This window comes from Numida meleagris, chromosome 4 (genome assembly GCF_002078875.1).
Source record: "Numida meleagris isolate 19003 breed g44 Domestic line chromosome 4, NumMel1.0, whole genome shotgun sequence".
NCBI lineage: Eukaryota > Metazoa > Chordata > Aves > Galliformes > Numididae > Numida > Numida meleagris.
In genome coordinates, this window is record NC_034412.1 from 29,184,360 (window position 1) to 29,202,643 (window position 18,284).

The following is an 18,284-nucleotide window of genomic DNA, read 5'->3' on the forward strand; positions in this document are numbered from 1 at the left end:
AAAGCTCGATATATTCAGATGTAAAATGGATTTTTTTTTCATGCATATAAAGGATTGTGGTGAAAATAGCACAAATAGCCAACTGTTTATAAAATCAGATTAAATAAGGTATTTTACAAAAGATGAGTTCCTTGAAAAATGCACAGTGATATATTTTTCCTATACAAAAGTCAATATTAAAGATGAATGAATTAAAATTATTTTTTTCTCTTTATAATATTACACTTCGTAGTTATGTTCCTGTGTTTTCCTGCTCATTCATATATTCAGATATTTTTTCCCCAAAATCACAAAACGAATGATTTTGTCATGCTCCCAACACTTTCTCTACTAGTAGTGTACAGCTGTTTTTCGTTGTGTCCTCATATTCTGTATGCCATAAATTTATTTTTTTATGAAGTTTTTCAGGTGTGTTACCTGCTTAGCTGCCAGTTTATTGAGATGAGCACTGAGGGATATCTAGCCTGCCTTTGCTTTACTGAGCTGCCTTTGTAATATCTCTGTGCATTGTTGAGTTATAGAACAAGGACAAGAGTTTTGAACTAGAATTATACTGCTGGTATCATTAGCTGCTGCTATAAAATTGCCAGAAAAGCTTATTGATTTATTTCTGACTTATGCAAACACTGTGATCTTGCTTTGTTACTGCAGATGGAGTGTAACTCTGCCTGCCTGTCCATAGAAAGAGTTCAGTGCATGTGAAATTCTAGCATATCTGTGAATGGGAACACTGAGTTGGAACTGTTGTCTACTGACCTTGCACTCATTAACTCATCTATCAGTGTCCACAACAGGTGTCAGGCACTGTTTTACTTTACATTTAAGAGGGCAATGTTACTTTCAAATAGAATGAAGCGGATACCTTTAAAGAAAATTAATTCAGAGGTAAACTCATACTTCATACCTATCATGTTGGCTGGAGCAACTTTGAAGTGTTAATTAGTTTCTTCAGCAACATTTGAGTGAAACAAAGTGGAAGTGCTGGAGTTTTAAACAAAAAAAAGCATCAAAATGTATTTCTTTGTTTTATACTCCTCATGTTTGATTCCCAATTTTTTAAATAAATAAATAAAAATAGAATTTATATGTCCAGTTTTAAATGGTCTCATTAAATTCAATTGCTAACTGACTCAGTGCCTAAAGCATTTTTTGTAAGCATCCTGAAGGCAAAGTATTTGTAGATTTGACTCTCTAATCTACTAAGACTGAACTGTAAAATTCTCAGATCTTAAAAAAGCAACAGAAATATATATTAAGTTCAGGCTATGATCTATTCTACCAACACCAATGATTATTTCACTTATTAAAATATGACTTGTGTCATGTGCTGTCTGGAAGGAGGTCTAGTGGGCATCATGGTACCTTCCTGTACAGTCAGAACAATTGTCAGGTACACAGTTAAGTAGCCAGTTTTGTCAGTCAGCTCCTGTAAGGAAGGCAGTGGTATTTATATACCTTTCAATTAGAAGAGATCTGTTTTAGTGTTTTTGGTTTGGTTTGGTTTTGGTTGAATTAAAGATCATTTTAGTCATGCTGTCATTCAAGTGTGCCTTTTTTTTGAGTAAAGGTAGCCCATTAGAACTGAGCTGTGATTATGGTTTTATGTAAAAGTACAACATCTGAGATACTGTCTTTCTTCTAATATGTCCTCTCTTTCATATTGGAAATGGTGCAAAAAGTATTTAAACATTGTGAAATTCAAGTGGAGAACTGCATGACAGTGTGACAAGATTAGAAGTGCAGCAGTGTTAAAGGCTGATAAAATTCTATAAAATCACAGGGATGAACTGTGTTTAAGTCATTATGTTTGCATACTAGTGGAAACCTCATCAAGCCTTTCAGCAGTGTCTTTTATATAGCTACAGTATGTGCCCTAACCCCTTCCTCATTTTTAGGCAAGAGAAACTTCAACTTTGGGATTTGCCAGAAATCCTGTTAATTGTATGATATAATTGCATTAAACTGATGCTACATACCCAAACAGAACATGCGTCAGGGAATATAAGTCACAAAGTCTTGGTTTTTTTTTTTCTGAAATTGTGTGGTGCATAAAAAACAAATTCATATTTTTATTTGTCACTTGAAATGTTTTTCTGACTCCTACAATTTTTTTAATCTGTCCTTTATCTGACTAATGAGGCATCTTCAATCCTTTGTTCAAGGATGAAGTGTTCTACATAAGCAACTTGCTCTTTTCCTTTCCTTATCTACGAGCATTTTCAAATACTTAACTTTTTTTTGTTTGTTTTGGTTTGCATTTTTCTTGATAGTATGCTGGTAATCTTACAGATCTGTATGTCAAGAATTTGTTTTGAAATAGAAGTGCAGTTTTTTAGATTGACAAAATACAATATTATTTTCTGCATATGTGATCTTTACTATACTAGCTTTATATATCTGAGGTAATTCCATTTCCTGGTTAAATTTAGTTAATTTTTGCAAGGCTTCTGAATCAGACCTGTAAGTACACAGATCAGAACCATACAGATGAATCTGTTTCTATATTAGAAAAACTGCCACTAGAACTGAATCAGCCACAGCTTTTTATATTTTACTTGTTTTTTACTAGAATACTGCCAGAAGTAGAAAATAAGTCATAAAGCCTGTAATAGCTCCCTCTTAATCCCTTCCTATTGATAATGAATATTGATACTTTGTTGCTCATATAATTTAAATAAAACCAATGCAGTCTAATTCTGTTTGGTATCTGTACTCAAATCAGTCTAAAACCACAGGCGCATTAATGCCTGAATTGAGTTCAAAATTGTAGACAGGTTAGGGAGCAAAACCTTTATACGTTTATCTAATCAGACTCTTTAGCATATGCTGCAGAAATTTTTACTTGCACCTGTGTCTACAAGAACTTAAGTACCTTATAAAAGATTCCTTCAAAATACTTAAGGAGCTGTAATTTTTACTGTAAAAGATGTTTCTATTAATGACAGTCATTCTCTCTTCTTGCAGTGCAAATTAGAATATCAAGCTTGTGTCTCAGGAAAACAAATCTCAGTGAAATGTGAAGGACGTTGCCCTTGCCCTTCTGACAAATCCACAAACACAGGCAGAAATGATAGGAGAGGTGAGTGACAATGATTTTTAATGGCTCATTTCTAGAAGGAAATAAGATTTTGTTCATAGAAGAGCACAGTGATCACAAACATTGTGTATTTTTTAATAAAAACAGTCTTATTTTATTCAAGGATCTTTTCTTTTCTTTTGAAATTGTGCCTACTTCAATGCAGCACAGTAATTTTCAAATGCAGCTATTTTACTGTGAGTTATTGTTCATTTGTTACGTGTTAATATTCCTCAAGATACCTGCGGTAGTACTTAAGACAATTTTTTTCTCTGCTCCTTTATGTTTTCAACTGAACTTGCAAGAAAATATAGTGTGATAAGAAAAAAAAAAAAAGAAAAAAGTCCTCATTGAAGCTTATAGGAAAAAGCAGTTGCACTTAAACTGTGGAACTTCTGGTAAAGACTGTCATGTAAAAATGAGTTCTTTGAAAAGTGGATAGAAATTTATCAACTTTTTTTGGATCATGTGTGAGATTAGGTTGTAGAAACATTTGGTTGCTTTGCTCTGCTGCTGCTTAGCCACTGATGCAGCTGATGAAAAAAACTGTGGCTAAGCATATTTATATTTCAGTGACTCCCAGGTGACTTTGGAATGTTGTTGTTAAACAAAACAAAATTTGGTGATCCTGAAAGGAGAGCCATCATAGCATGGTATGTATGTCAGGCAACCATGGACCTGAATTTGCCAAGAAGATCAAGAGTGGAGGGCAGCACTGAACTTTGCTAGGTGTATTTTTTTTTCTTCTTTATGTTTAGTCACACTAAATTTCTAAAGCATAAATATCCTGTGTCCTAACTGGATAAACACTAGAATTAGTTTTTGAAGATTTTTTTTTCCTATAGCAATCTTTTAAATGCAAAAGAATCCAGAACTATATTTCTGACTTACTTTAACGTTTTTCATTATGCTAAACTATTAAGCTTGATGCACCATTGTAAATTTATTGAGCAATTTATTGTTATCGCTTCCTTTACAAGCTGTAGCTGCTGCCAAAAACTTGATTTTTTTTCTCCTAGTTTAAGAAAAATGGACATTCTTTGAACAGGGAATGAAGGTGTGAGCACTGTGAACACTGGGCTGTGTGCAGTAGACAAGCCAATCAAAAACCTGCTCTGAAACATCCCTTTAGGTCACTCATGGTATTCTATAATATTACTGATTGTGTAATTAAATATTATTAAGTATGTTTAATTAAATTTTTCTTGTGCTGTAATGCAGTGATGCAGCCTCAGGATTTTTTAAAGCATTCATTATAAAATTTCATGTAGTAATGGTAAAAAATTAAGTAAATCTGTTGTTTGCTCACATTGCCAGCACAAATTAAAACCACTATAGAAGAGACAGTCATATGTAGTTAACGTGACCCCATAGAGTATAGCCTTAGTGCAGCAACAATTTCTGGCTTTCCAGCACAGATGTAAGGATATTAGCCTAACAATGGGCATAAAGTGAAATTCAGACAGTCAGCTGTGAAACATCTTTCTGTGAGTAATAGACCTGCCATTCCCTATGTTAGTTTTTGAATATATCATTGCCCTCCCTCAAAAAAAAAAAAAAAAATAAAACTAGCATTTTATCTACTTTGAACTGTTTTACCTGATACAGTTTTTTTATTTATTTTTATCTTAGTCTGTGTTTTCTCAAGCTGACTATTTTTTGTACTCCTCTATGTAAACATTGAAAACAACCTATTTTGTTTGTAATTAGTACTGATAGGAAGGAACTCTTCTTGAAGATTTATACTGCCAAGGGAACAAGATTACTTATGCTTAGTTATGTAAAAGAGAAAGCAGAAAGAGCCTATATGAGTATAGGAATTACCAGTAATCCTCTCCTGACAGATTGTCAGGGCAAGCAAAATCAGGGCTTTTCCACATGCCACATTTTACCAGAACATTGGAATTTGAATATAATTTCTTTACAAGGCCAAAGGCCAGGAGGCGTGAGAAATATTAAAGTGAGCTAACTATCATTGCTGACATTTCAGCCACTATTGTAACTTTAATGCAGATTTTCTTATAAGTGCTGGAAAATAATCCTATTATTTTCTTTAAACTGAATTCCATTAAGTGTTAGCTGTATGTGCATCCGTGAATTGCTTAGAAATTTGACAAAGCCAAAGAGACAAATTAAGATTAGTGCTCCAGTTTCAGAGATAACTTAAGTGGAGACTTCCTAAAATATACCCTATCCCAAGCATTTTTTCATTTATTCCTATTGACAAGTTTGGATGACTTTTTCTTTTAACATTCTCCTTTTTCGTGTACCTAGGAAGCAAGTATATCTACGAACCTAGCCAAAATAGTCTTGGTATGAAATGCCATGCTCCTTGGGAAGCAAAACGAAATGAGGTTTCAGAAAAAAAGATAAGCTTTTCAATGTGTGTGTGAATCTAATCATAAAATCACACAAAACTCTTAGTTGGAAGGGAACTCTGAAGTTTAACTGATCTGTCTCACTGCTCAATGTATGAGGCAAGTGAGGGCACGCAAGCTTTTCTGAAAGCTGGCTCAACCCAATGATACATTCAGCAACACTGAACCTGACCTATGTGCAGGGACAGTTAGCTTGAATCCAGAAACGAAATGGATGAAGGCTTGATCTTGACCTAGAACACAAGTTGGTAGCAAAACCAACTTGGTTTTAACCAAGTATAACTTTGGTTATGCTTTAGAGAAAGCAATCTGAGTATTATACAAACTTAAAAAACAAAACAAAACAAAAAAACCCCTTAGTCTACGGCCATAAGAGTGGGGAAAATGTGAAGAGCACCTGAAGTGGCGTTAGAGGGAAGGGTCGCACACAGAGATAAATGAAGATGTGAGTTATGGAATAGTGGGGTGTGTTAGGGAGTCAAGAAAGAAAGGTAAACCAGAATGAAAGGATAAGTAACACTAGTGACAGAGGTGTTAATCGAGAGAAGTGAGGAAGCATTTACAGGGCTCAACCTTTTCCAGGCAGATCCATCGCCATATGTCCCACTTTCACCCTAATCCTATTGAAATATGTGCTGGGATTTGGGGCATTCAGGTCACAGTGGCTTGTGCAGATATGCACATAGGGATTTCTCTGAGTTGGAATCTGTTGGTCTTCATTTCTGCAAGCTCTTCTGGGTTTTTTTTCCCCACTATTTAAACGGGACCAGGAAACAGGAAGTCTTCTTTGACGGACACTCTCTGCTTTCTTCTAAGACAGAGGAGACTTTTGTCCTCATGGCAGTATCTGGGCCCCGTTTTTTGCTCAAGGTGCTACTTATAATTTTTTGCTCAGAGGCAGTTTGAGGCCTTTCCTTTGCTCATCATATAAGATGAAGAGTGTTTTTGCTAGACCTTAGGTCTGATGGATAGGAACAAATATGTGTGATGCACAGCGTAGGCTTACCAGCCGTCACTGGGATAAGGAGATGAGACCATTCAATGGGGTAAATGCAGAAGGTGCCTCATTTTTTAAATACATTACCAATATCACATTCTTAAAGAAAACAAAAATGTAGACTTTTAGTGTCTGATTAAAGGAGTTGGGATGTCAAAGGTTCTTGAAAATTTTTAACTGATTTGATGGCTTTGATACAAGAATGTTACTATCTTGATACAGAAATATTTCATTTTGTAATTCTAAATTGTTAATAAAGGAGTGGAAAATAGCAAGAACAAAAAAGTTGAATGAACTGTTATTACAAATGAACTTTCTGTTTAGCAATTATATGCTGTACCACAGCATATAATTTAATATATTTTAAATACGTTTCTCAGATGTATGAACTTCTTCGGATGTTAACAAACATCATTAATGACCATTTAAACTGTCTAACAAAATCAGTGATATTCTCATGTGATTCCAGAAGCATTGTCTTACTTTCTATTTTATTTAACGTTGATTTTGCTATTTTAAATTTTTGATTAAATGTAAAATGTATCTCTTTACAGCAACTCGTGTTGTCAGGAAGTATTTACAATTTATTCAATGAACAAGACAAACTGAGTTGAAACCTATTACATTTTATATTTTTGAGTATATATTGAAATGGTTCTTACTAGGAGACAGCTGATTTTACGTTATATTTTATTATACGTAATTCAAAAACTGCGATGAGATATTTTAACAAACTAAGATATTCTTAATATTATGTTTCTTAAGGAAATCTTCTAGGAGTGTAATCCCAAGTTCAAATTTTCTTTTCTCTCATGTAGCATGAGTTAAAAAGGAAAGCAAAAAAGCTTCTGTAAAAATGGCACAAATTTGTCTACTTTGATGGTTGTTCAGTTTTGTTCAGTGACTTTTAACAGTTCCAATTATAATGAAATTGCTCTGAAAATGCATCTTGGCCCACTGTACAATCTTATGCCACGTTAGCTTATACAAACAGCAGTTTTCTGTTAATTTCTACAAAAGTTTAATGAGTAGCTTGCAACTTAAAGTTGGAAAAATAATCCTGAATGCCCTTGAAGATCTTCTAGAGAGAATGTTATATACCAGCAAGCGTAATTAAAACTTGCTAAGTGTGTGAACCCTTGAGTACTTGCCTCACCAAGTAATGTTAGAATTTGTTTTTTGATGTGCATGGCTTAAGCCATAGTTAGATAGAAGGAAAATAGGAAAAAATGATTATTACATAATGACTTACTGTTTCTTCAATTAGATGAAATATTTTTACTTATTTGTATATTTTCATGATTATTCCTGAGAAGCATTAAAAGTTTATTAAGTTTAGTTTGAAAAGTAACGAGCTTAGTTTGTGGCTTGGAGGATCTAGTAGGCCAGGTTTATCAAGAGGTTATGTTAATTCAGAAGAAGGAATGAATGTCAACAGCAAGATCCTCAGAACTTTTAATAACCAAAAGTATTTCTTTAAAGCATTACAAAGAAAATGAAAAGGTGGATACTCGTGGTATCCGGACATGTGTTGTCTTTTTTTTTAATTTTTTTTTTTAATTTTTAAAATTTTCTACATAAATAGGTAAGAAGGTAGCCCATGGAACATAGGTCTTAAAAGTAAGGACATACAATTTAACTGCATTTAACATACATCATTTAACATAGGATGTTAAGCATGTATGCATTTACAGTGTAATACTTCACATTCTCTTATCTAAAAGAGTATTTGTGACTTAGATTGGATGAATATGGTTGGAAGGTAAGGGTAGGACAATCATAAGCCAGGATTTGTATTAATCCATAATCAGTCCCTGTATGAAACTTACCTCATTTCTAGCCTCAGTTTTCACTTGTATTGTACTTATATTACTAGTTAAGATACGGCAAATTAGTGAAGCTGGACTGGTAATTATTTCTTAAGAAAGTAAAAATTGGTAGACTGAGGAATTTTAAATCCCCCCCCACAAAATAAAAAAAGGAGGATCTGGACTACAGTTTACTTTGCAGTCAGCTCTTGTAGTTAAGATCTCTGAAAAGCTGCAGAATGAGACAGAGAAAGGAATATGTCAGTCCTTAGAAAAAAAACTGTTTCATGTTCATTCAGAAGTTGAGGTAGAGAGCGTTCGCACTGAGTTAAATGAGACCTCACTCATTGCATCAGTAGGAATTCTTTATTTAGTTAAACAATTCCTTCTGTTTCTCTTTTACATCTTATGAAGATTATATGGAGGCCTACTGGTTAAATAAATTTAAAAAGAAAAAGAAGAAAAAATATAAATATAACATTAAAAGCCTTCAGGAGGTGAGACTTTTTGCTGGGCTTTTTTTCTTGCCTGGACCAATTACCTAAATACTAAATGTGTTTTGAATGCCAAGGACAGCAGGTAAGCATATGGCTGACAACTCTAACTCTGAACAAATTGCTTTTAGAGATACCTCAGGAAAGCAATCCATTGTCAGTTGTCGCAACGCGCACGCCGAAGTCACCCGCTGTACCAATGTGGTTATCGCATAGTGCTTAATTTATTGGAATTCGACTACAACATTTATAGAGCATCAGGTAGGCGTCACACGCTACAACACTGCTAATTGGACAGCGGATATCATCACATAGGCATTCTTGCAGTTAGATAGTGGTTAGCAGTCCCATAAAGCACAACCTGGAGGCGTAGATGTTTGACCTTGCAACACAGCAGCTGTTCCTCGTCTCAGGCCTCCAAAGACACTCCAGGGATTACTCGAGCGTGTTCTAATAAATATGCCCACTGTCCATCAAATACTTCCCACAGTCAGTTGCCTTGAAATTGCTATACTGGAATTTGCTCTACAGACACCGGGGAAGGTTTAATTATCCTTAAATCCAAAAATCTTGGAAACCAGTGACCTAGACAAAGTGCCTATCTTCTATGTCTCTGTTAGGCTACACTAACACTGATAAATGTGTCACAACGTGCACAGGATCCTGGTCTCCCAAAGAGTGTATATTAAAAATTAGATTGACATATGCTATAGCTTCTTCCTGGTTTATGTCTTTGAATAGCTTCTTCCTGGAATCAAGGTTGGGATTCTGTCGCAATAGACAGTCAAGGTCCAGCTGAGACACATACTCACATCCAGAAGCTCAGAATTAGTTGAAGGTCCTTCAGTTTATACAGAAAAAGCTACAGCATTGTGGGTAATATATTCAATATCCACTTTCATTAGCTACTGAAACAGAAGAATTTGTTCTCAAAATCTTTTGAGGGAATTTCAAATCCTGTAGTAAGAGGTCACTTGTTATTTTCACTAAAGTAATGGAGGTAGACATATTCGTGGAAGAGCAGGCTTCTCTGTTTCTGACCATCTAGAGAGGACAACATAGGTAACATAGGAAGCTGCTATAAATGTCATGCTCTTCAAGTCTGTACTTTTACCGGAAGGAGGTCAAAAGGCAGTGCTGCAGGCTGAAAATATTTTCAGTTAGCATATTTCAAAGAATTTAATCATAGAACATAGCTGCTTTCTCAGCTCCATCCTATTTTATGCAGAATACTGCCAAACTGTTAATTGCTGTGAGGAGATGAGGATAAGTAACAGTAGGATTAAAGACATTGTGGAATCTGTTACATTCTGTGTGCACCAATGCTTGAAAAACAAATAGCAAGACTGCACACCCCCAAATCCTCTTATTTTATTTACGTACCACCATCATCTCAGTACATGACCTCAGCCATGCTTCATATAGTACAGGTGTAGGTGCCAAAAAAAGAGCTTTTGTTCTCTTTGCATTCCAGCATTCACAAATGTAGAGATTTAGGTCCAAAAATAACAATTGTGTTAACTCCTTAATCTCTGCTTTTCATTGTCTGTCCTTGAAAGTTAAAAATATAATTTTTTAATTTCCTTTTCTTCTTCTTCAAGATTAACTCCAGGTTATCAATAGAATAAAATCTGTATCCAGAACACTATATATTGGCTGAGTTAGGCCTCATAATATCAGTGCTCAGTTATGCAGTAGCCAGGGGAAGCCATTTATAAAAGACAATAAGCAAAATTGCCTTCTGAAAGATGAAGTTCATGCTGTGTGGTCAAGACTAAAACTTAACTTTCAAACTTCAAATGCGAGAAAAATGACCCTTCAGATAAATGGCTAACAGGTCATAGTGCATTGTAATGTTTTTTGCTAGTACGTTGTAGTGTTTGGGACTTACTTAGAAATAAATTAACATGTTTTAAAATATTTCACAAAACATCTAATCATAGCATCAAACTTCGTGTTGCCTTATCTGTTTCAGAAAATAAAAAATAAATTTAATTCCCTATAAAATGAAGTACTAAGAGAAGTCCATAATGGAGAAATTGTTCTCAGTTTTTAACTGTCTTGGAAGAATATGCACAATAAATGGAAGGAGTCATTATTACTAGTTTTGGAGTAAACACAGTGGAAACATTTCATACATGTTAGTTAAATTTGCTTTAGGCAATGATCAGAGTTCTAGTCCACTGTTTTTAACTGCATTTTTAAGTAGTTCAATAAAATACTTTGTTAAATAATTGCTACCGCAATTCTATAGAAAGCAACATGGAATTAATGAAAACCTCTATACTTCTTTATTTGCTTAATTTTCATTATCAAACTCTGGTGATTTTTTTCAAAGCAGTGGAGGCATTGAAAACCAGATGTTTGTTTCATCTATTCGGGCATTCACTGTTTGAGAGTGCTGTGTTGCTTTGTAGTCTAACCACAAATATCGGATCCTGAGCTGTTATTTCTGCTCGTGTCTTAACTACTGTCACCAGTGCGAATCTTACCACTAATTTAAATGTAAACAAGTTCTAATGCTGTGACTTAGCTTCCTTTTTAGTGGAAAAGATATTATTTGTAGGTGAGTATTCTTACTCTGCCAATGTTTCTGAATTCTTTTGTCATTTTAAACAAACTACAGAAGTAACATATTATTGTACATCCATTCTAGTTCTTTAGAAGGTATTGACTTAGCAGTAAATGTTCAATTTGCTTTTATTGCTTTTTGCATGTAGTATTCAGTTTTAAATCTCAAAGCGATTCATTTTAGACCTACATTTGTCCAATTATGTAACCTAAAATACTACTTTTCATTTTGCTTAATTCATCATATACATTTCTAATAACTGTGAGCTGTAAGCATATATTATATACACAGCATAGCCATTAGAAAGTAAAAGAGAAAATTGAGGCATTGTAGATTCTTATGCTGATACACTGGGTCATGATAATTCTGTAAGAATATCTTTTCTCTCTCAGATGTATATTAGCTGCATTGTAGGCAATTTTTACTTGATCTGTAACAGGAGGTGTTATTGTTTAACCAGATTTTATTGCTTTAGTATCTTCATAGTTTATAAATGTTGATTTTTTTCTAACGTAGATTAATAATCTCAGCAAGAATTCATTTGTATCTAGAAATGATTTACATATCTATGATATGACATAGCACATTAATATTGTATTATTGTACCTGTAAAATACTTCATATTCATTACTGTATTTGTATAATAACAGAAAATTATTGGCACAAATTTTCTTTCTTCAATGCTAAGATGAATATTCTGCATGAATCTTTTATTGATTCTTAAATAGAGTTTGTTTTTACAAACTCTATTTAAGTGACATTGAACCAAATGAAATTGTCAGCAGTATCTTTTATTAGCTCCATATTAAGAGTTCCTAAAAAGAGATATTTCTATCCCAATTAGTAGTAATCTAATTTAATGTGAATAGTAGCAATGTTGTGTGGTGTGGAAGGAGAGGGAATTTATTTGGAATGAAAAGGTGTTTGTCACCTGTAGGCTGACAATCTCCTATCTTACCTAGCTTGTGCCAGAGAACACCACTTACACAAGGTTCCTTCCCCTGTAATTCCCCTTTAGCATATTAAAACTTGACAGTTAGAAGGAAGAAACAAAGGATTAAGGGAAGACCATCCATTTGGGTTGGAAGAGACTTTTAAAGTACAACCTGCTATGGGACATCTTAGACTATAAGTGTTGCTCAAAGCTCTATCCGGCCTCACTTTGAACACTCTTGATGGGGCATCCACAACTTCTCTGGGCAGCACTACCAACATAAAAAAAAATTACTTCTTATATCCAGTTTAAATCTCTTTCACTGTAAAACCATTACCCCTTGTCGTTTCAGTACAGCCCCTAGTAAAAAGATATTATCCTGTCTCTTTTCTAAGGCCCCTTTAAATATTGAAATGCCACAGTGTAGTCTCACTGGAGCTTTCTCTTCCAGCTGAAAAACCCCAGCTCTCTCAGCCTTTATAGAGAAGTATTCCATCTCTCTGACCATTTTCACTGCCATTTTCCGGACCTGCTCTAACATGTCCACATCTTTCTTGTGCTGGGGACCCCAAAACTAGATGCAGTACTCCAGAGTACTCATCTCTTGTGACCTGCTGTCCATGCTTCTTCTGATGTAGCGAAGGATATGTGTCAACGGTTTACGGGCGTTAGGCCCGATTCCGTGACAAAGGGGACGGGGGACCCAAGGGCCCACGTCCCGGGAAAAGGGGAAAGGGGAAAAGGGTAGGGAGATGGCCCTGAGAGCAAAGAACAGCGGCAACAATCTGAGGAGAAACAAACTAATTTACTAAATAAAATATCGGAATGCAAAACAACACACTATAATACAATATAATTACAATTTAAGATGATAAATCCAACACAGAGAGAGAGAATGTCCCAAAATCAAGGTAGGCCTTACTCTACTACCGACGATAAGGCGGCTGGAGAGCGAGGTGCTGCCAAGACGAGAGACGGCGGAAAAAGGGACGAGGTCTCGTGATCTGCAAGTTTTTATACTGCGAGCTTCTATCTTTTCCCTCCGGCTGGAAAATGGTAACAAAGGAGCAAAGTACCGTGGGGACTGTAGTAGTCCTTCTCTTCTGAGAACTAGGTATGTCCACTACATGATGTTATGATGTGGAATACCAATAACCGAAAATCACAAAACCATGACAATATGATTCGCTTTCTGGGCTCCAAGCACACATTGCCAGCTGATATACAATTTTTCATCCACCTAGTCCTTCTGGGCAAGACTACTGTCAGTCAGTTCCTCACTCACTCTATATTGATATTGAGGATTGCCCCAACCCAGTTGTAGGGCCTTGCACTCGACTTTGTTGAACTTCATGAGGTTCAAATGGGCAAACTTCTCAAGGCTGCCAAGGTCCTTCTAGATGGCATCCCTTCCCTTCAGTGTGTTGACCATACCATTCAACTTGGTGTTGCCAGCAAACATGCTGAATGTGCCCCCCAATCCCTTTATCTATGTCATTGATAAAGATATTAAATAGTAATGGTCTCAATAATATTGTAATTCATATTAAAAAACTCACACACACACACACACAAAACCAACAAGCTAGATTCCAAGAAGGTGTTTATCATTATATTTATGAAAAATAACTCCCATAACACTACAGAACGTGAGAATGCTGTGAAAACGAATACTTGATTGTTGCCAGGATTAAGTGAAATCCTTAGAAAAGATTGCTTGCTAAGTGCTTGTCAGTATTTAAACAAGCTAATACTAAAGGGAAAGCTGAGATATTACATACCTATCACTGGAATAATTCTTTGCTCACACTTCAAAGCCTCTTTGCAACAGCAGCCTTCTTCAGAACAATTTCATTGTTGCTTTTCCTTAAGGCTGCTTTGTTATTTCTGAGTCCTTTCACTGATTACGGCTGCTTTTGGCAACCCTTGGTACTCAAACCTTCACAGCTTTGTCAACTTCAGATGTATCAGGTCCTAAATTTTCATTTAAATGGAAAGTTCTTCAGGTGTTGAAGCTGTGGAAAGCAATCCTAGGGAAAGCCTCTCTGTCCTGTGCTGCACTTTGAGATACATCTTCTGTTAACAGCAAATGGATGTATAACTTCAGATCTGGCCCTCTATTAAAAGTTTTGGAATAGAATGTTGTTTTTTTTTTTTTCCTTTCTGAGTGCCTGAAATAGAGCAGGTGCGGCATCTCTGTTCACTGTGTGGGTGTTTTAATTCTCAGACGCCAGCAACAGGTTAAGTGCTGGATAGGCTGGGGCTTTGGCAACAAATGTGTTTGTTTGAGGACATAAGCTTAGCTGGAGTTGTTTTGTGGCCTTGTCCACTGTAGGGAGTGATTTTGGACCTAAACTTTGCCTTAGTTGAAAGTATTCGTCTCATTCCAAATAAGTATGTGAGAGTGAGCTAACACACTTGGAGTGGACAGTGCACTTGTGGCTTAGGATTTATTGCCTTGTTGTATTGTACACTGTTTACACAGGGCCATTTAGGCACTCTAGTTCTTTTGAGGTAAAGACTTATTATGTACAAGATGAGTAATTAATCATTCAGAGTTGCTGGTTTTCTACTTGAGCAATTCTATAATTCTATGATTCTACTTAAAATAAGCTATGCTCCATTCATACACTTTTCACAAAAGAAAACATCTCTATAGGTTGCTTTAAATTGATCTATTAGGAAAGTCTGGTTGATTTTTTTTTTTTTAACTTTCCTTCCTCTTTCTTTGTTGTAAAAATTAAAAAGGGAAATCTCATGGTGAATATGTCTTTGAAGAAGGCAAAGGTTTTAACTTTAGTGTGTTATCCTGTGGGTTTGTAACCAAATGTATTGCTTGTGTGTGCTGCTGCAATTTTAAGAAAGAGATGGAAAAGCCATCACAATTAAAAAAAATGCTGTTTAATTTTCTGTTTGATATTTTTTAATTTTTATGTAGGTCATTAAACATTTGATGAGTGATCTCCATATTAGAGGTCTCCCAAACATCCAAATTGTTAGGAAAGTTTAGCCTGTGCTGCACAACAATCTCTATAAAACTATTTTAGACAGTCATAAGAGTATGCTTTTTTTAGGGTATGTTCGTTCCTTATCTTCTTTTGCTCTGTGCCAACTGGCATTTATGGATTATAAAGCAAGAATCTTAAATATGGTTCAGACCATTAATATGGTGTTGCATTTAATTGTAATGGCTATAGTTGCCTTAATTATGTAAATGAAGGGACCGTGGCAGTCTTATGATACGTTAAAGGCTTTAGAAGTGTGTCACAATAATTCTATTGAGAATAAATAGCCAAAGAGATGTAGATCATATGCTAAGTATCTGGATCAGCATTATCTTTCTGTTCATGCAGCGCATGAATAAACTAACAACATGCTGCTATGTTTGTGTCTCAGTTACTGATGTGATTGTAATATTTTCTCACTGATACTATTTTTATACCACCAATATGCAGTTGCATTTAATAGCAATTCATTGCACATCAGTGGGAAATAACTGCCAGAAAAAATGCTTTCTATATAAGATAATTATTTAAACTAGATTATTTGCCCCTCCGGCTTATTTTTGGAAGCTAAATCTTATGGTACCAGTTGTGCAATCTACTGCCAAGCTATTTTGTGCTGTCATTGTGTCAGAGCTTATTGGATGATCAAGAGATCATCAGGAAACTCAGGCATGGAGTGATGGTTCAATAGTGTTCTGAGTGAGTGTTGGATCGGTGGAGTTCACTGAGTGGTCTTAAAGTCAGATGTAAACCCACTATTTAAAGAATGTGTGATATCCTGTTTGCAAGTAGTTCGCAGTAAGAGTAATTCAATCTTTAGCAGTTTAATTTCCTGCTTACTTCAGAACTTCAATTGTGCCATGCATGCTTGCTGCAAGGTAGTTGAAGTGATTGTTTTAGTAGCTGGAAAAATTTTGACATTTTTTTTAACGTTCTTAAAAGCCTGGGTTCATAAAGTGTATGTCTTCAACGGCTTCTGTTAACGTTTCTGTGGTTGGTATCCTGAAGTGACGGAAATAAAATGTGATACGCCATTTCACTGTTTGTTGTATGAACTGTTTGCTATTTTAGTATTTTTTTTATGATGCATAATAGATCTCAAGCAAAAATTTAAACATTTTTAAGCAGATCTCTGTCATTAAAAGTAGTTTGTACTTAAGGTAACTCTAAGCAAATATGCCAATAACTTATACAACAAAGGCATTTCATCTGGTATCAACATGTCTTTACCGGCTTACCCTGTTTTCTTTTACTTCCAATAATTAAAATATAACCAGTTCTTCAAAAAAAAAAAAAAAAACCCACAAAAACAAAAAAAAAAAACAACAAAAAAGAACCCCTCCTGAGCATACAAACAGGATAGCAATATTGATTTCATAATTAAAAAAAAAAAAGTATGGCTGCTCAAGTGGTTAAGCATTAATATTTCATTATTAAAAGGAGAACAGAATGCCATAAAAATGACTTGAGTCTGAATCAGACAAAAAGCAGAAAGGTGCTACATGTAACTCTCCCTTAAGTACTTTGAAACCTTTTGTATAAATAGCTTAGTGTAAAATGCCAGACTTTCTTGTAGATCTTCTGATGTATTTCAAGTGAGCACTGCAATTAAACATCTATACCCTCAGCTTTTAATAGTAATATCTGCTTTTGATAACATGCCTGTAAAACTGTATTGCATATCGTTACGGAAAACTTTTGTATTTGAAAAAGAAACCTGAGAGTTGCCTTAGTCACAAACAGCATTTATCATGAGGAAGAGTTTAGATCACTGAGAAATATCATGCTTCTAAAATATCTTGTGAAATCCTGATCATTCCAAGCCTATTTTCACAATGAAATAATTAACTAATGGTTCCACCAAGATATCTGTAGCCCTCACTCTTATTTTCATTTCACAAATATTTGAACTCAATTTAAGAATCTAGAACTGTTTGTTGTTGTTGTTGTTGTTGTTGTTATTGTTGCTGCTGCTGCTGCAGGGTATTGAGGCACTAATGGAACAATTTATATGGCTAGAATTTCTTCAGTGATGCCCTGAAGAAGTTTATCTGTGCAGTGACATTTGATTACACTTAGGCCACATTCATGTCATCTGAATATCCTATTAATGTCAAGATGTGGTAATTTCTCAAAGTTTGAAAAGATTTTGCAGTTCAAAAAAGAGATTTAACAATATGTTTCCTCTTCAGGGCAAACCTTACATGCCTCTGATTGCTTTTCCTTTATATCTTCCTCTTTACCTTTGGTTCCAAAAACACACCCAACTGTTCATGCATAATTGCCATTTTAAAATATTATCCAGATCCTGCCAGTTTTAACTCTTCTTAGAGGTTACTGTATCTTTACTCAAATTCTTGTGAAGAAGAACTAAACAAATGTGCACTAGTATTGACATCATCTAAATCTACTTCAAAACGTATATTTTTATATCTGCATGAGTTTCACTATCATGAAGGCAAATTTTCTTTTTGGAAAAGGAAAAAAAAAGGTGTACTCTGATGAATCAGCACTATGAAAACATACATTAATAGAACAATTAGATATTCTGTGGCTCAATTATTGTAATAATCCAACTGCGATGCTTTTTTTCTGCTTCATGAATTACAACATTAGTTTTATTTTTCTTTCTTGCTATCTTAATTTTTTATCCCAGATAGAGACTACCTCATGTATCAGAAACCCACTAAATAAAACATTAAAGCCTTCATGAGAAGCAAAAAAGCCAACTTCAGCCCCGAAGGCACAAAGATCCATGTAATTAACTGTGATATCTGTTTTAACTGTTGTTCCTGCTGATACTGCAAGATCAAGTGCTATAGTCACCTTGTATGCAAGCATCAGCAGTTGCTCAGTTGTATCAAACTGTAAGCTTTGGCTCATTAGCATGTTGACACTGTTATGATGCCACTAATAAATGTATGATGAATACTAATGAGAAGCACCCAGCATTAAAACATAACTACCCCCTAAATTCAAGTGGCTTTGAAAAACAGGTTTGTATTGGGTTTTATTAGTGC

The 18,284-nt window shown here is 35.0% G+C and overlaps 1 protein-coding gene across 5 annotated transcripts in view; it reads left to right on the forward strand.

Annotated features, from left to right (window-relative positions):
• The window catches only part of SPOCK3 (SPARC/osteonectin, cwcv and kazal like domains proteoglycan 3), a 182,120-nt gene that overhangs the window by 131,464 nt on the left and 32,372 nt on the right, over positions 1-18,284 (forward strand). For all 5 annotated transcript variants that reach the window (XM_021396014.1, XM_021396016.1, XM_021396015.1 and 2 more), the window contains one exon: positions 2,965-3,079. In XM_021396014.1, the coding sequence (XP_021251689.1) occupies positions 2,965-3,079 (115 nt within the window). The remainder of the gene's footprint in view (positions 1-2,964; positions 3,080-18,284) is intronic.